This window comes from Anser brachyrhynchus (genome assembly GCF_964034855.1).
Source record: "Anser brachyrhynchus genome assembly, chromosome: 15".
Taxonomy (NCBI): domain Eukaryota; kingdom Metazoa; phylum Chordata; class Aves; order Anseriformes; family Anatidae; genus Anser; species Anser brachyrhynchus.
Window position 1 is genome coordinate 426,364 of NC_137733.1, and position 14,806 is coordinate 441,169.

Below are 14,806 nucleotides of genomic sequence, written 5' to 3' on the forward strand. Positions count from 1 at the left end.
TTTACTCCCACTGTTCACATTAGTGAAAAGTCTATCTGAACAGAAAACATTTCCAAAATCCTATCAGTCACACCAATCATTTAAAAATTTCATCTCTGAACTATTTAAATATTAACTTGCAGAATTCAGATATGTTGAAATTAAGACTTTATAAGCAACCCACAGAATCATAAAGAAGTGGTCTGCTTTAAAGAACATTTTTCAAAGGTTTATCTTGACAGTTCAAACCGAGAACATTGCTTCTAAATAATAGAAGAACTACTCCGTTCGGCTTCTTTCAGGAAAACCTTTTGTGACAGATAAACTTTCATTCATTTAGCTTACTGTTTGCATGTTGCAGTTTGTATTTTGCTTGAAGAACATGACTACAGCACAAAGAAAAAGGTTTCCTTGTTCTGACTGCTGCCCACAGGATCAGGTAGAACTTCTGGAGGAAGGAGGAAGATAGGTTTTTTTCTCCCCAAGAAGAAGAGAAGATGCTCAGCTAGGGAAAGTTGCTAGATGACAAACTAGAGAAAAGTAGGAGTAGCAGAAAGCTATCTGGCAGCCCCAAGCACGCCTGCAAAAAAAGCCCCATAAGCAACATACTTACTGGGGACTTTAAGATAACTCTGTAAATTGCATAAGCCCTGGATGCTACTTAAAGATGCTAAACAGACCAAGTGCTGTAAATAGACATCTGGTCTGAAAGGACATACTGCACAGAGCTGATGACTTGGTCATTTAGATATCCAACAGATCTGGCTTCTGGTGCGTACTTTTATCTTAAAAAAGAAAAAAGTCACCTTATTCTGGTTTGTTAGTTTGCAATATAGTAAAACAAACAAACAAAAAAAAGCTTTAAAAAATGCAAGCCTTGGCCTACTCATTGTAAGGAAAAGGTGATATAGTCTCACCTCCAAGCTCTGAGGTAAGGTGACAGATGTTAGAATACAGCAAAATCAAAGTAAGTTCATGTGAAAGTAAGGTATGGCAAGTCTTCCAAGTTTCCTTGATTCAAAAATTATAAATAGCCTTTCAGAAACAAGAAGCTACAAGCTCTGAATAATGACAGACTGGATGAATATCCTTTTTTTCCCTTGTAAACAGTAATTTTCAGCTTTTGCTCAAGAAAAAAAAAATAAAGCTGTTCTTCTCCCTGTAATTTTTTGGGAACTTTCCCTTTTGTTAGTTAGGCGGTGTTAACTCTGAAGCCAAAACAGACCAATTTTACAGTCCATTGCAGGCTTCCTCTAAAAACCTTGAAATGCCACTGTTGGAGGAATGCCACATTCAAAGCAGCCAACTTAATTCACTTGAAAAGCTTAAACTTAACCTATAGTTATGACAATTTTAGAAGTCTCAGTTTTTACTTGCTAAAGATATCCATCTCTAGGAAGAACTGAAAAAGCATATTGGTTAATGACTGAAAAAATAACTTCTGCAAATGGCATCTACTAGTTGGCATGTGTGCGCTTGTCTGTGTTGGTGTTACAGAAAACAATCCTGTGACAAGTCTTATCTTCAAATGAAATTATGCTGACCAATTTTATCACCACCTTTACATTCAAATCAAGTGGTTATTGTATCAAAACCGTCCATAAAGACTTCTAAAGATTTCTCAAGTCTTGCATGTAATTCATGCAAGTACTTGCATGAACATCTAATACAAAAATACCGAACAAAGCATCATCCAATAAAATTACTAATCATATGTGCTTACTATGCCTTTAAAAAGTCCGTTACCTGATAATACAATAGCTTTGTGTTATTTTGGATATTTTAGCTTTCCACATTGTTTAAGCATACTTAGTGTTAACAAATCAGCAGTCCCAGAGAGTGTCCTACAACAAAGAACACTTGACCAGTTTCTCCTCCACTAATCCCAAAGATTACTCTAAAAATAATTTTCTAAATTATAATCATATTCTCAACAATGGCACGGACAAAACCATTAAAGCAACCTAGGTACAATTCTCTTTTAAGTTTGCTTTTACAGGCTAGCAGAAAGTAAACCATACTCTTCCAAAAAAAGGTATTTACTGTACAAATTCTGGCCTCTTTGCAGCATTATTAGTGTGAAGAAGAAAGCCAATCAAAAAACTGAAGCGTAAAGAAAAATGAAGTTAGCCATTAATTTGGATGCCAGAGTTATATATTCTAAGACTAGTGTTACATTTCCATGTTTTAGCATTCTTTTTTTAATACAGCAACTACTTACTTGTTAAAAAAAGGTTCTATGAGTTTTGATCTAGCAGACACGTGATTTTTTGGAGGACTGAGGAACGAACCTGATAAAAAAGAAGAAAATCAGCGTGTAATGAGCAGCTACAGATACCACTAAGGAAAAGGTTTGAAAAAGACTATGTAGATACCTAGGAAATTAGCCATGGAGATGAAGCACAGTCCAGTAATGTAAGCATCATATCCTGCTTCATGAAGCTGTTCAGAAGAGGTATCATAACTTGGAAACCCTTCTGCACTTTCTGAGGAGAAAAAGTATGTTGTGAACAAATGTCACACAAGTTAAATACAGCTGTGTATGTTTACCCCCAGTATTTATTATGTCAGAGAGTATCATTTGTACTAAGTTTTATGATTTTCAGAAGTTCTGAACCAAGCACAGCTCTTTTTTTTTTTTTTAAAAAGAAGAATAGGTTCCTAGGATAGAAACCACTTCCTATTAAAAAGCTATTAATCTCCTCTTTCACAGACCTACTTAGCTACAATAGAATATTAATACTAATACAGTGACAGATTTCCCCCCACACCTCATTTTCTCATGACTGTCTTGTATTTAAGAGAACAGTCATTCAGGCTGATTGAAAACTAACACTAACCCCTTTGCTAGCTATCCAGTTGAACTATGGCCAGATTTTTCAAACTATTTAAATGATTAAGATGTAACTAAGTGACTAAAGGATATCTTTATAGATGACCGTCTATTGTGTTTCTGTGGTCTTGAAAAGTATTCCTTGAATCATCCCTGAAGGCAGAAACCTCAATATGCACCTGTCTGAAGAGAAGCATCCAAGAGTGCCTAAGTCTCACTACCAAAGATGCCTTTGCATATCACTTTTTCTTTAGTTAAAGTTTTCCCTCTCCCAACATAAAAGTTGTGTCACCTCGGTAGCTAGCTTATCAGCCTCTAGAAAGACGGTTCCTTTTCCTCTAGAAGTTATACTGAGAATAGGACTGGAAGATTGCAGTTAACTGTTTAAAAAGCCTGAATTGTGACCTTTACATTAAGGTACAGACTGAAGAGTACACTCTCTAATTTCATCTAATTTATTACATTCTATCATAGCACGAGAAGCTAAAACAATGGTGAAACATACATAAGACTTAAAACAGTAATACAGAAATACTATCATAACTTATATAATGTAAATAAGCAGATATACTTGTCATATTTTAAAAAGAGAAACTGGAATCCAAATTTGATAAATGAGTAACAAAACACCAGGCATTTTTCAGATGAGCCCTTGTAACTGAGTTAACCTATAGGAACATATTTTGCTCAAGAAAAGAAATTTTTAAAAAAACTGGTAAAATAATAAATCTATATAACACAAGCAAAAAAAGAGTACTTGACAGCTGCCAAATTATGTTACACATCCTCAGGAGAAGCTACAGGGGACACAACACTAGGTCTGCATGCAATTACTATACACTCCATGTGCATAGCACTTCTTAGGTCTAGGCACAAGGGACTCATGGTCTTTGTCCAAGATTGTAGAAGTAAAAATTGGTCATACATCTTATTCTCTCTCCTGTTACTACAGCTTAAGTGTATCTGCTGTGCACATTCAGCAATATAAAAAGTATCATTCATCTTGATTTTGATTAAGCATAGACTTTCCCTCCCAACATACTCTACTGTTCTGTATTGCCCTCTTTCTAAACCAGCAGCTCAAGAGAAATTCCAGAACCTTGAGATAAAGTTGTCCTTTGATAACATCTCCTTTCTTTCACCTCGAAGCAAAGAAAGCTCTAAAGGAACTTCACTAATTTCTAGAACACCTGTAAATAGTCGCTACTTGCAAATTTTCTTGGCTTTCTTTGTTCAAGTGTCTATCAGTACTCTGGCTTCAATCTGAAGGACTATAACAAATTAAACAGCTTGAAAGAGTTTCAAGTTACTCACCAAAATCAAGCTAAAGAACAAATGCCATCATTAGAAGATAACAGAACTGCTGTTCACTGAAATACTCCCATTCTTCTGTTATCTGAAATAAAGTGCAAGGATTCCTGCCGACTTCCACTAATAGTTCTAAATGCAACTGCATTTATTTTTTAAGGTCCTTTTCAACAAAATACTAAATATTAGTAGGGAAATTCACATTTCAGGACAAGAATGAAAATAATGAAGACACTCTCTTTCCTCTGCTAAAGGAAAACATTTCCGAAAGAAGACCGCTTTGATATATCCTTACCAACTTTAGGAGGACTGAATGGAATTTCTTTTAAACGCTTTTCCAGTTCTGCAAGGGATGTATTATTAATGATCTCCTGCAAGAAAGGACAGCATTAACTGCCAGTGCCAAGCACGGTTTCTCTGAAAATTGAAATCAAGTAAGATAAAATGAGTATTTACTGCTGCCACCTTGTGTCCTCTAAGGATTTATACACAGCCTCATTTCAAATTAAAACACCAAAGAAGTCTGCAAAGTTTTAAAAAGTTAACTTGCCTAGCCTACAACATACTCTGAGTTACAAGCATTTATTAATGCTCTTCAGAATTCTTGAGGTCAAATTATGCCAAAATACTATTTCTATTTGAATCTGTCACCATGCAGGGCATACGTGGTAAGGGAAGGCAGCACAAAGAACAAGGTAAAATATCAATCATAATGTTTGAAGGCATTCAAGGTGAGTATCGAGGTGTGCTTGCCAACTGGAAATTCTTGAATATTTGTATGTGTAAATACTGCTCATTTTTAAGTAGTTCAAAGACAGGGAAAGAAGTTTTACAATCAGAAAGCTCATTTCATCAAATCCTACGCTTCTGCTCAGCCAAGATGCAATACTGAATATAATTTATGCACATACAATGTCACTAAAAAATATCCAGATTATTAAGTTTCTTTAAACCAAATTTAATTCACATTATTGAATAAGCAAATATTCTTTGTCAATCAGTACAATGGAAAAACCATGCAGAATCAACAGCAACAGAAAACCAAAAATATCACACAATATTTCTTAAGCAGAATTGGCTGAAATTTGAGGACCAAGTTTTACTTTGGTTCTAAATCAAGACAGCTGTTTACAGTTATCATCACATCTCTGGTCTGAAAAGGTATGAAGAATTCCGTACAGTGAGCAAGCTCAACTCATGCACTGCATTGGCATCCCAAAGCACCATTTGGTAACAGTTGCCTAAAACCTAAGCACCTACTGTAAAAATTAAAAATATCAACGTAACTGTACTAAACATAAAACTTGTGCTGGATTATTACTTTTCAGAATACAAAAGCCTCTATTATTACTACAGTAGTATTCAAGACAAACTTGAAAATATCTAAGTAGATCTTAATGAGATTTTCTGTTATGCAATATTCTTAAGTAAGAAAAGTAAGCAGAAAGAGATGCTGCTCCATCAGCGCCTTTTTTTTTTAATATTTAATTCAATAGCTACACAGGAGAGCACAAGAATATGCTCGCCTATGTCAATACATCTTCCCTGGAAAAATAAAACTCATACTAAAAGAAGTTTTAAGAGAAACCTGTAAAATTTTTTCTCCTGCTGACTACCCACAGAACAGTAGGACATAGTAGAACCTAATGATGTTCCAGGGCCATTTTCTAGACAAATCTGAGTCAGATTCACAATATTCTGAAGCTTTGCATTTACAAGCAACTTTTGTGTCTTATCTGTTCCTGAGTAACACTTCCCCTACCCCGAGTAGGTATGCAGTTCTGTGCTAATTTACAATACAAATAAATACATATCTAATCACATTTTAATTAGCCAAAGCTGTACATTTTGGAATTCAGAGCTGCTGTTACGTTAAAACTGCAACAAATACATATCACTCGTACAAATGTAGAAGTCTGTATTCCAAAATTTTCAGAAGTTTCAATCAGGGGTCAAGGATTTATTTATTTATTTATTTTTAAACACAAAAGGGAGCATTGCAGAAAAAAACTGTTAGACATTTATCTCAAAATATTTCTTTCAATACATGTAATGCAAATTTGTATCTTCAAATCATTCTATAATACTACATAAATTTACCTTAAAAGGTTGTGTACTCGCCATCAGTTTAGTATCCAATAGCCTAGAAACAAAATAAGAGTTAAGTATATTGAAACACAATAACGTCAATTTCACCAAATTCTCAAAAATGTTTTGGCTAATTAGCTGGGAATCAGCAGTTTCACCCTACTGTAACATTACTCTCTGGTCCTGGAGCAGCCAAAACATAACTTGGCATTGTCCATTAACTAAGTAGGAAGAGATGCAACCAGTAGCAAATAAATCTTGTTCCAAATGTAGTACAGACTCAAAATGCCAATCATCATGCTGAAAAGGAGGCGGTAGCCAAAAACATCTTTTGCCAAGAAGTAGACTAGCACTACTCTTGTGAAAGAGATTTTGCAGAACACTTAAAACTGTATTTAACTTGTTCAAAATTTTACTTCTAGTCACAGTGCTACAATAAACAGTATCAGCTTGATAAAACAATACCGAAGAAGTTACAAGTTTGAACTAAGATCTTACCGGGGAAAGACACATGATGTTACTTCTTTGAACTCACTTAGGTCCTAAATTAACAGTAACAAGAAAGTAAAATCCAAATGTTAACTGTTTATCAGTCCCAGGATGGTAGTTAACAATAGCAACAATTATCCAATCAGCTTCTAAAATTGAGATACAGTGACTAAATTCACGTTTCATAAGAGATGCATTTGTCAGCATCGCTATAAATACCACCTCCAATTACACAGAACTACAGACTAATTATTTCTGGTTTGTCCATGATTCATAGAAGAAGCATTCTATCACCTCCAATACCCTATCCTATCATATATCCTAGGCTACCTCTAGTTCCAGCTGCAACAACAATTTTACTTAAATGTCTGAAAGGACGTTCCCGGCGTTTAATGTGTCCCTGGAAGATAAGCCATCACTCCAGGTGGACTGGTGACTTCCTATGGGTTTTGATCTCCCAAGATTCAAAAGTGCAGGCATAACTGATGACTGCTTGTGTTCAACACCGTGTGAACATGTCCCAAACTGCTTTCACCCACCTCACAATCAAGTCTTTCCCATAACATCTACAAGCCCTTGAGGATCACAAGTAATATAACTACCATGCAGCCCATCCCTCCAATGAAACCTTTGGCTTCCTCAGACACCATCCTCAGTGCCAACACACACTTAAGTTAAGCTAAGTAATAAGACTACTGCAGCCATGAATTGTCAGACTGCCCTGGGGCAGTCATGAATGCATGCTCCCTCCAGTTATTCAGGCATTCCAGCTCTTTAACCTAATGGACATCATCATAAATTTCTGTTACGACATTTCTTATCATTCTATTAATTTTACTATATTTTATATAAAGACATTTTCCAACTTTGTGACTACTAGCGGAAAAAATAACATAATACACAAATTCCAATCCGGTCTCCTAACAAATGTATCAGTTATATTTATCTGCCCTTATGCAAGCGGATTTTGAAGGACTAACAGACATGTGCAGAAGGCACAATTCACTTCCAACATTTAACTCAAATGTTTTAAAAAGGTGAAGAATTCAGCTAAACTTTCTACATGAAGATTTAAGAAAATAAGGCAGTAGCCCAGAAGCCACAAGTGCTCTTTTTAAAATACCTTTCTATTGTTACCAGACTAAACACATATATTAAAGCATTTATGTCATCATCTGAACACTGAGAAGATCACTTACATCAGGAAGAGGACAATAGAACTGGTGTATAGTATGCATAACATCAAGCAGCATGTTGTGTCCAATAACAAGCTTGCCCTGTGAAAAGTAACTTAAATGTTAGTCACACTTCTAGCCATGGACAAAGCAAGGGCAGTATGTGAAAAGCACCTGTCACAGATGCTAGCTGAGAGCAGCTGGGAACAAACAGAAATCAAACCTCACAACTTGCTCTCCACCTGCCCCACAGACTCCTCCATTCTCTGAGGGCTGCTACTCCTCTCTTTCCTCTACTCCCAACCACTTATCACAGCCTTCGGCAGCAGCTTGAAATGATGAGAAGTAGAAAATAACACTAAGAGAGCTTCTCACAACTTTAATGTATTAAAGTAATATGTCAGTCTGCTAACTTTTAATTTACAGCTTGTACAACAAATCACAATATATTCTTTATGGTTGTAATTAATATATGACAGTTATTAAGGGTGTGACATGGCTTCTCACAGTGCGGAAATATTCATGCCAGATGCTGTACAAGTTCCTTCTCGAAAAAGTGCAAGAATTTTTTTTTAATGTTAACTCTGCTTCATTTGACAACTTTTTCTGCTTCCATGCATCCTTCCTTAGCTAAAGAAAACAATATACGCACACATTTGTTATTTCAAAAGCAGGCTGTCTCAACTATTTGAAAATAATCAGGCTGAAAGGTACATATGTCAAACTATAGCCTACTTAAACTATATAAGTAGAAAAGACCCAGATGACCTTCTGTGATTAAGCATTTAACTGCGGGAAAAATAAACAATCTTTTTTGAACATAGAAAAAACCTGAAAGCTCAGTTACCTAAGAGAATCTTGTTAAAAAAAAATACAAAAAAAAAATCTGCTGTTGAGTCTTATAGATAATGAGGTCATTCACGTCCATCAGTTCATGAGCTTACTTAACCTAACATACTAACCCATTGTAAACCATGTAACAATGTCAACTAGAAAAAAAGAAAATACCAAAAGAGAAGCGACTTTAACATGCATTCCATCTCATCTTGCAAAATATAACAACAAAAGAAGACTTTGTTGGAATTATTTTTCTGAAGGTACATTAAGAATCACATTACTCACAGAATTTGCAATCGCATGAACAACTCTGGAAAATCCTACTGCGTCATTCAGTTCTTCCTGTAAGCAAAGATTCTGGAGTTAGTGAAATATAAATACAAATACTGTCAAAATAGTACCTGTAAACAGGCACACTGAAAATTTTAATCCCTGTTTGGCTCAAATGTTTTCTCAGATATAAGCAAGAGCAGACCACAACAGAAATGTCAATGTTTGGAAAATACATGAGGCCAAAGCCAGATGCTGGTGAGAATTTCAGTTATAATATAGCTCTGGTTCACTGTAAGGTTGGACAAGTTGCAAGCCACTGCTGTAGGTTGACTCCAGCCAGCAGCCAAGTATCCACGCTGCCTTTTGCTCACTCGCCTCTCCCAGGGACTGGGGAGAAATTAATAATAATAAAAAAAAAAAGTAAAAGGAAGGGAAAAAGACAAGTGGATCAAGATAACAACAGCTTAATAAGAAAAGCAAAAGCTCCATGCACAAGCAAAGCAAAAAGAGGAATTCATTGACTACTTCACTTCCCATCAGCGGGTAGATGTCTAGCCACTTCCTGGGAAGCATGGCCTCAGTATGCTTGCTTAATGGCTGCTAGGGAAAACAAACACCATAACCACGAACATCCCCCCTTCCTTCCTCCTTTCCCACAGCACCACATGTGCTGCTACGAGGAAAGTTAGCTTCATCTAAACCAGACCCAGTAAAGTTATACCCAATTTGTCATCTATACAGTATTTTCAGTAGTGCTCACCAGTTGTTAGACTGTAAACAGCTCAAGAAGATACTAAAACTGTTATGTATCTTAAGTTTCACTTCATTCTTCAGCTTAGTTTCACTTAAAGCACTTTTCCCCCAATAGGTTCTTCTTCTTCAAGTATTTTTTCCAAGTAATTTCTGCCTTGCGTTATTTGTCTTTGCTCAACCGTAAGTGAAATTCAATAAAGCATTCACTGTTATTTTAGTTCAGCTTTTAGAGCCACTAGTCAGACTGATTAATACACCTATAAAAACGGCTTCAGAGAAGTCTACTGCAGTAATAAGTTGTTCCTAACATTCCTCTGGCAAGAACAGATGCCACTTTAGATAAGGTTTCTATTAAATAGCTCCTTCCCTCTTAAGGGGGATTCTGCATGCAAACATTATTCACTCCATCCAAGCTGATTTTATCTTGAAACATGTATGCACAAATGACAAGACATCAACAGGAGACAAGTGATCAACCATGACCACAATTTCAGTCTTACGACTCCCAAAATTTTGCTTCAGACTTGGTATCAAGTCCCATAAATAAAGCTGAGAGTGACTGAATACCACATATGACTTCGCAGTCAACTTGTTACTACAGTAGTTGTGTGCAGCATGTTTCTATTAAGAAAAATCAGATTACATTAATTGTACAACTAAAAGCAAGCACGTTTTTTTAACAGGGTACTACATCAAGGTCAGATTGCAAATCCAAACAACATGAACACTTGCTCCAGAATTTTTGCAAGACTTTTTGCAAGGACTGTTGTTATAGAGCACTAACAAATGCAATTCAACTATGTTTCCTATGTCTAGACCTTGCTTTTCTGACAGAGCAGATTCACATAAGGAGGAATCCAGTGCTCCACAATATTGGTTAAGTATTCTACAATTAGTTACTCTTTAAAACTTTGTAGAGTATCTTGCAACTCTTTTTGCTATACTGCAAAGCAAAAGATGTCTGAGTAGAATTTGGAGAACCAGTTTCAAACAACAGCTACAGCCAAGCAAAAGGGAAATACTACCAAACCCTACCGCATGCAATTTTACACAGCTGATTGAAGTCACAGATTCTCCCCCTCTCTCTTTCATTCAAACTAAAGAAATGGAACTTACTGCAAATATTTACCTGTTCCTTTGCTTGTTTCTGCTGTTCTCTTCTTTTTCGTTCTTCATCATCTACCTTACTAATAACAATATATCTCTCCTTCTAAAATCAGAAAAAGTATCATTTGAGAAGTTCATGCTTACAACCACTGCAAGTTTTTGTAAATTAAATTGTAAAGAAAATTAAGTCATATCTCAGCAGCAGTAACTTTGGCAATGTGACTGTTTCTACTCTAAGCACCACCTTATCATCCACACCCAAAAGTCTAGTTTAGAAAGCTGTATTCTATATACCCACTAAACCTAACTTTTACTAAATCCACTTTTTACTTTTTAAGAAAGGTTATCAGTGTTTCATTATAGCTAACAGATTTCAAATATTTTTGAAACAGAGATTTGAGCTGGGAAGGGAGGATGCAGTATGCAACAACACTATTGTTCTCATAAGATCAAGAGTCACTTTTCACCCATATACATACTCTTCACCAACACTGAACGTCACAAACACTGCATTTAAAAGTACCATTTGGTGTCCTTCTTTAAATTTTTAAGTAATAAACATATACTTGTGTGGCTTAATATAATTCATATATAATTCATATTTAAAGACTAGAAGCTAGTTAATCATATTTTATTTAAGAAGTTCCACGTTTTGCATAACAAAGCTCAAGTTGGATGTAGAAATCAGGACTGTTGGTCAGACCTAGAGATCTGGAACATTAGTAAAACTGAGAAGTACAATTTCAACAGGAAAAATGTTACAGGCAGTAACTTGCCTAGTTACCTTATCCGACTCCAGAGTTTCAACGTGGATACCTTTTGGATACCTACATCAGAACACATGAAAAGTAAATGTAAGAAGTTATAAAACCAAAACACTTGTGAGAAAGCTGTCATTTATCTGCAGCCACAAGCCAACTTCTTTGGTGGCTGCATGCCTCTACCATGTCATTTATTTTAGTATTTATAAACCACTCTGAGTTTCCTGCTAATAGGAAGCTCTAATATATTAATATTTACTAAATTTGGTTAGCTCTGCTATTGGGTTGCATCACTGCACCGCAACCACATTTAATTACCAGAGTGCTGCCACAGAACACCCAACAACTAACAAGGCCAGAGAACATCATGCCTTGTTTTTAAGGCAATGAAATACCATCTTGTTCATCTTCTGATCTTCCCATTATAAAAAAAATAACCACAATTATATAATCCACACAGAACCAGAATGTTTCCTTCATCCTCTGGCTACTACTAAATCTAGTACTAGAGAAACTGTAGTATTAGAACTACCAAAAAGAGTCCTTAGAGGACACATACTAGAGTACTATTGTGTCCTCTTAACCCTGACTTCCCACATAATTTTCAACCTAGGATTCACTTTCAAGCTGTTTCATGTCATAGACCTTGGATGCATCAGAACACTGTTGCACAACAGAGCTCTTGAAAAGAGAATGTGACTTGTGAAGAGTTCAGGACTGCGTCACTCTCCCTTCAGGAGAGAAGGGCAATCAATAACCTCATTGTTTTCTGCTTTAATTATCTCCAAGCTAACTTCACAACTTCACTTTCTCTGACCAATATCCCCACGCAGTGTACACAGTTGAAAATTTAAAAAACACACTCTTCTATACACTACGAGAAGATGCAAGAATAAACATCAGACAAGCATAACACCACGTCCTACTGGAAGCTACAGATATTTTTTCAATATATTCAGAAACACAGAGTAAAATTCTTGAAAACACCTCTGTTCTTCTCAAGTTAGTTCTCAAGTTCACTTCTTGAGATTCCATTTTATACAGAGCAGCTTTATTTCATCCAGTTCCAGTACACGTAACAGTGCCAGATATTGTTTGCAACACTGAAATAACTAAATGTACAAAAAAAAAAATCCATTGTATTTTCTACCTTTTAGTAGTGCAGTTGGAGCAAAACCTCATCTCTACAGCCCTACTCAAACAGCCTTACAGTTTCTTGTAAGGCCTTAAGGGATATATAATTAGGCAAAGATATAGGATAAAGAAAGTCAGAAGAGGAGAACTGCCACTAGAACTAGGATTTTTTAAGGTCAGAAATGGTTATACCTGACATCTAACAGAAAAATTAGATGTTAATATGAGCAACATAGAAGTTTTTCCAAGTAAAGCCCACAACATCCATAAGCACATGCACTTTCATTTTCACTAAAAACCTGTCAAGTTGCATTTGTTACATAGCTCTAGGCTTCTGCACTTTGCTGTTCTATTCACAGGTTTTAGACAGGAATGATAAAATTAATATTAAGCTTTAAAATGTTCAAATGAATTATCACAAACCAGTTTAATATAATTTATCTTTAAAACACCATAGAAATCTTCCTTTAAAGGAAAAAAAAAAAATCTCCATTAATCACCTCTGAGATTAAATAGATCAGCTTTTACTCCCCCCCCCCTTTTTTTTAATCAGAAATACTAAAATTATAGAGTAAGACAGAATTATCAGTAACTTACTTCCAGCTCAAGGTCTGATAAATTAATTTCCTCTGAAATCTAAAACCAAAAGATAATTACGTTACTAAGTCATATTTTACATATGTGTTTCAAAGTAATAATGTTCAAATAAAGCCTGCTTTAGTTCCTATGTAGAAACATTTTTAAGTTAAGAGTATAATTCACTCATACCAAAACCTGTAGGCCAGTTGCCAAGTTGTGAAGGCATTTGGAACATTTTGTACAGCTATTCATGTATCTTCTCACAAGCAAACATTCTGCACTCATGATTACTGAATATAGATGCAGCAATGTAACCTTACTCCAGTTTCACAATGCTCTAGTATCTCTAAGTTGGGATAACTTTTTTTTTTCCTAAGATAATAATTGTACATCTGGATTCCAAAGCTAAATAGGCTAATAAGTAAGTTTGGGAAGGAGATCCACTAGAAGCAGTTTTAAAACACGGTGTCAACAATGAACAAAACAATTAATAGCTCAATAGATTTGAGAAAGTTGTTTATAAAATGCATCTCCAATGCTTATAGAGCACTACAGCAACTACAAGAGTAGGCTTATGTAAGCAAGACACTTACGTAGCTATACTTACATATGTTGACACTGCAGGCAGAAGTTACGGCTCATAAAGCAGAGTATGACAATCATATAGATTACCAGGTTTTCTCAACATTCAGAGATAAATGTAGTTTTTGTTACAGTTAGCCCGGGTCAAGATATCTTTCTTCATCCCTGTAACTCCCCTAATTCAATATAGCCAAAAAAATCATTTTTAGAAGACAAATTCAGAAACTGACCCTGTACATGGCTCCAGTTCCAAACTTTCATTTTCTTCATTCTTTAACAATTCTTCTATCTGTTCCCTGGAAAAAAAAAAGATTAAATAGATGATTTGCCCCTACAGCTATCATTTTCTTTTTACTGAGATGTTTACAGCTCTCCCCAAAAGAAAACACTTGAACATAAAAAAAAATGAAAAAATAAAAACTAGTGACCTAATAAAAATATCTTCAATTTACAAACATGTCACTATGTTTATGTTATGTCAACATGTTTATGTTTTAGTTTCAACAACATCGAAGAAAGATAGCATTAAACTGTCACATTAGTGAGGGGATGTCTTGTTTTTCACCTAAGACCATTAAGCGTTGCTAGGCAGATGCAGATTTAATAGAAGTATTGGTTAAGTGTTTCTTCCCCTAACTCTGTTCTGTTTTGCAAAGGAGGAGATTGCCATCAGATAAAAAAACACCCACAACCAAAATTCTACACCTCCTTATGTTGAAGGCCAACTAAAGGGTTTGGGTTTCTTTTGCTAAACAAATGAAATTCATAATGGATTTCTCTCTGTATTTTCTAATTTGTCTTTCCTTTCACAGAATATTTTATCATAAACAGTAGGAAATTAAGTATTTTAAGAGTTATGGTTTATTGTAATGTCACCATATGCATAATAAAGTTTCATTTTATATTAG

The 14,806-nt window shown here is 35.4% G+C and overlaps 1 protein-coding gene across 3 annotated transcripts in view; it reads right to left on the reverse strand.

Annotated features, from left to right (window-relative positions):
- Positions 1-14,806, reverse strand: part of PARN (poly(A)-specific ribonuclease) — a 64,291-nt gene that overhangs the window by 42,807 nt on the left and 6,678 nt on the right. For all 3 annotated transcript variants that reach the window (XM_080556946.1, XM_080556948.1, XM_080556947.1), the window contains 11 exons: positions 14,129-14,194; positions 13,335-13,373; positions 11,627-11,669; positions 10,865-10,945; positions 8,995-9,051; positions 7,897-7,974; positions 6,707-6,750; positions 6,221-6,263; positions 4,416-4,491; positions 2,355-2,465; positions 2,201-2,270 (listed from right to left, as the gene is read on the reverse strand). In XM_080556946.1, the coding sequence (XP_080413072.1) occupies positions 2,201-2,270; positions 2,355-2,465; positions 4,416-4,491; positions 6,221-6,263; positions 6,707-6,750; positions 7,897-7,974; positions 8,995-9,051; positions 10,865-10,945; positions 11,627-11,669; positions 13,335-13,373; positions 14,129-14,194 (708 nt within the window). The remainder of the gene's footprint in view (positions 1-2,200; positions 2,271-2,354; positions 2,466-4,415; positions 4,492-6,220; positions 6,264-6,706; positions 6,751-7,896; positions 7,975-8,994; positions 9,052-10,864; positions 10,946-11,626; positions 11,670-13,334; positions 13,374-14,128; positions 14,195-14,806) is intronic.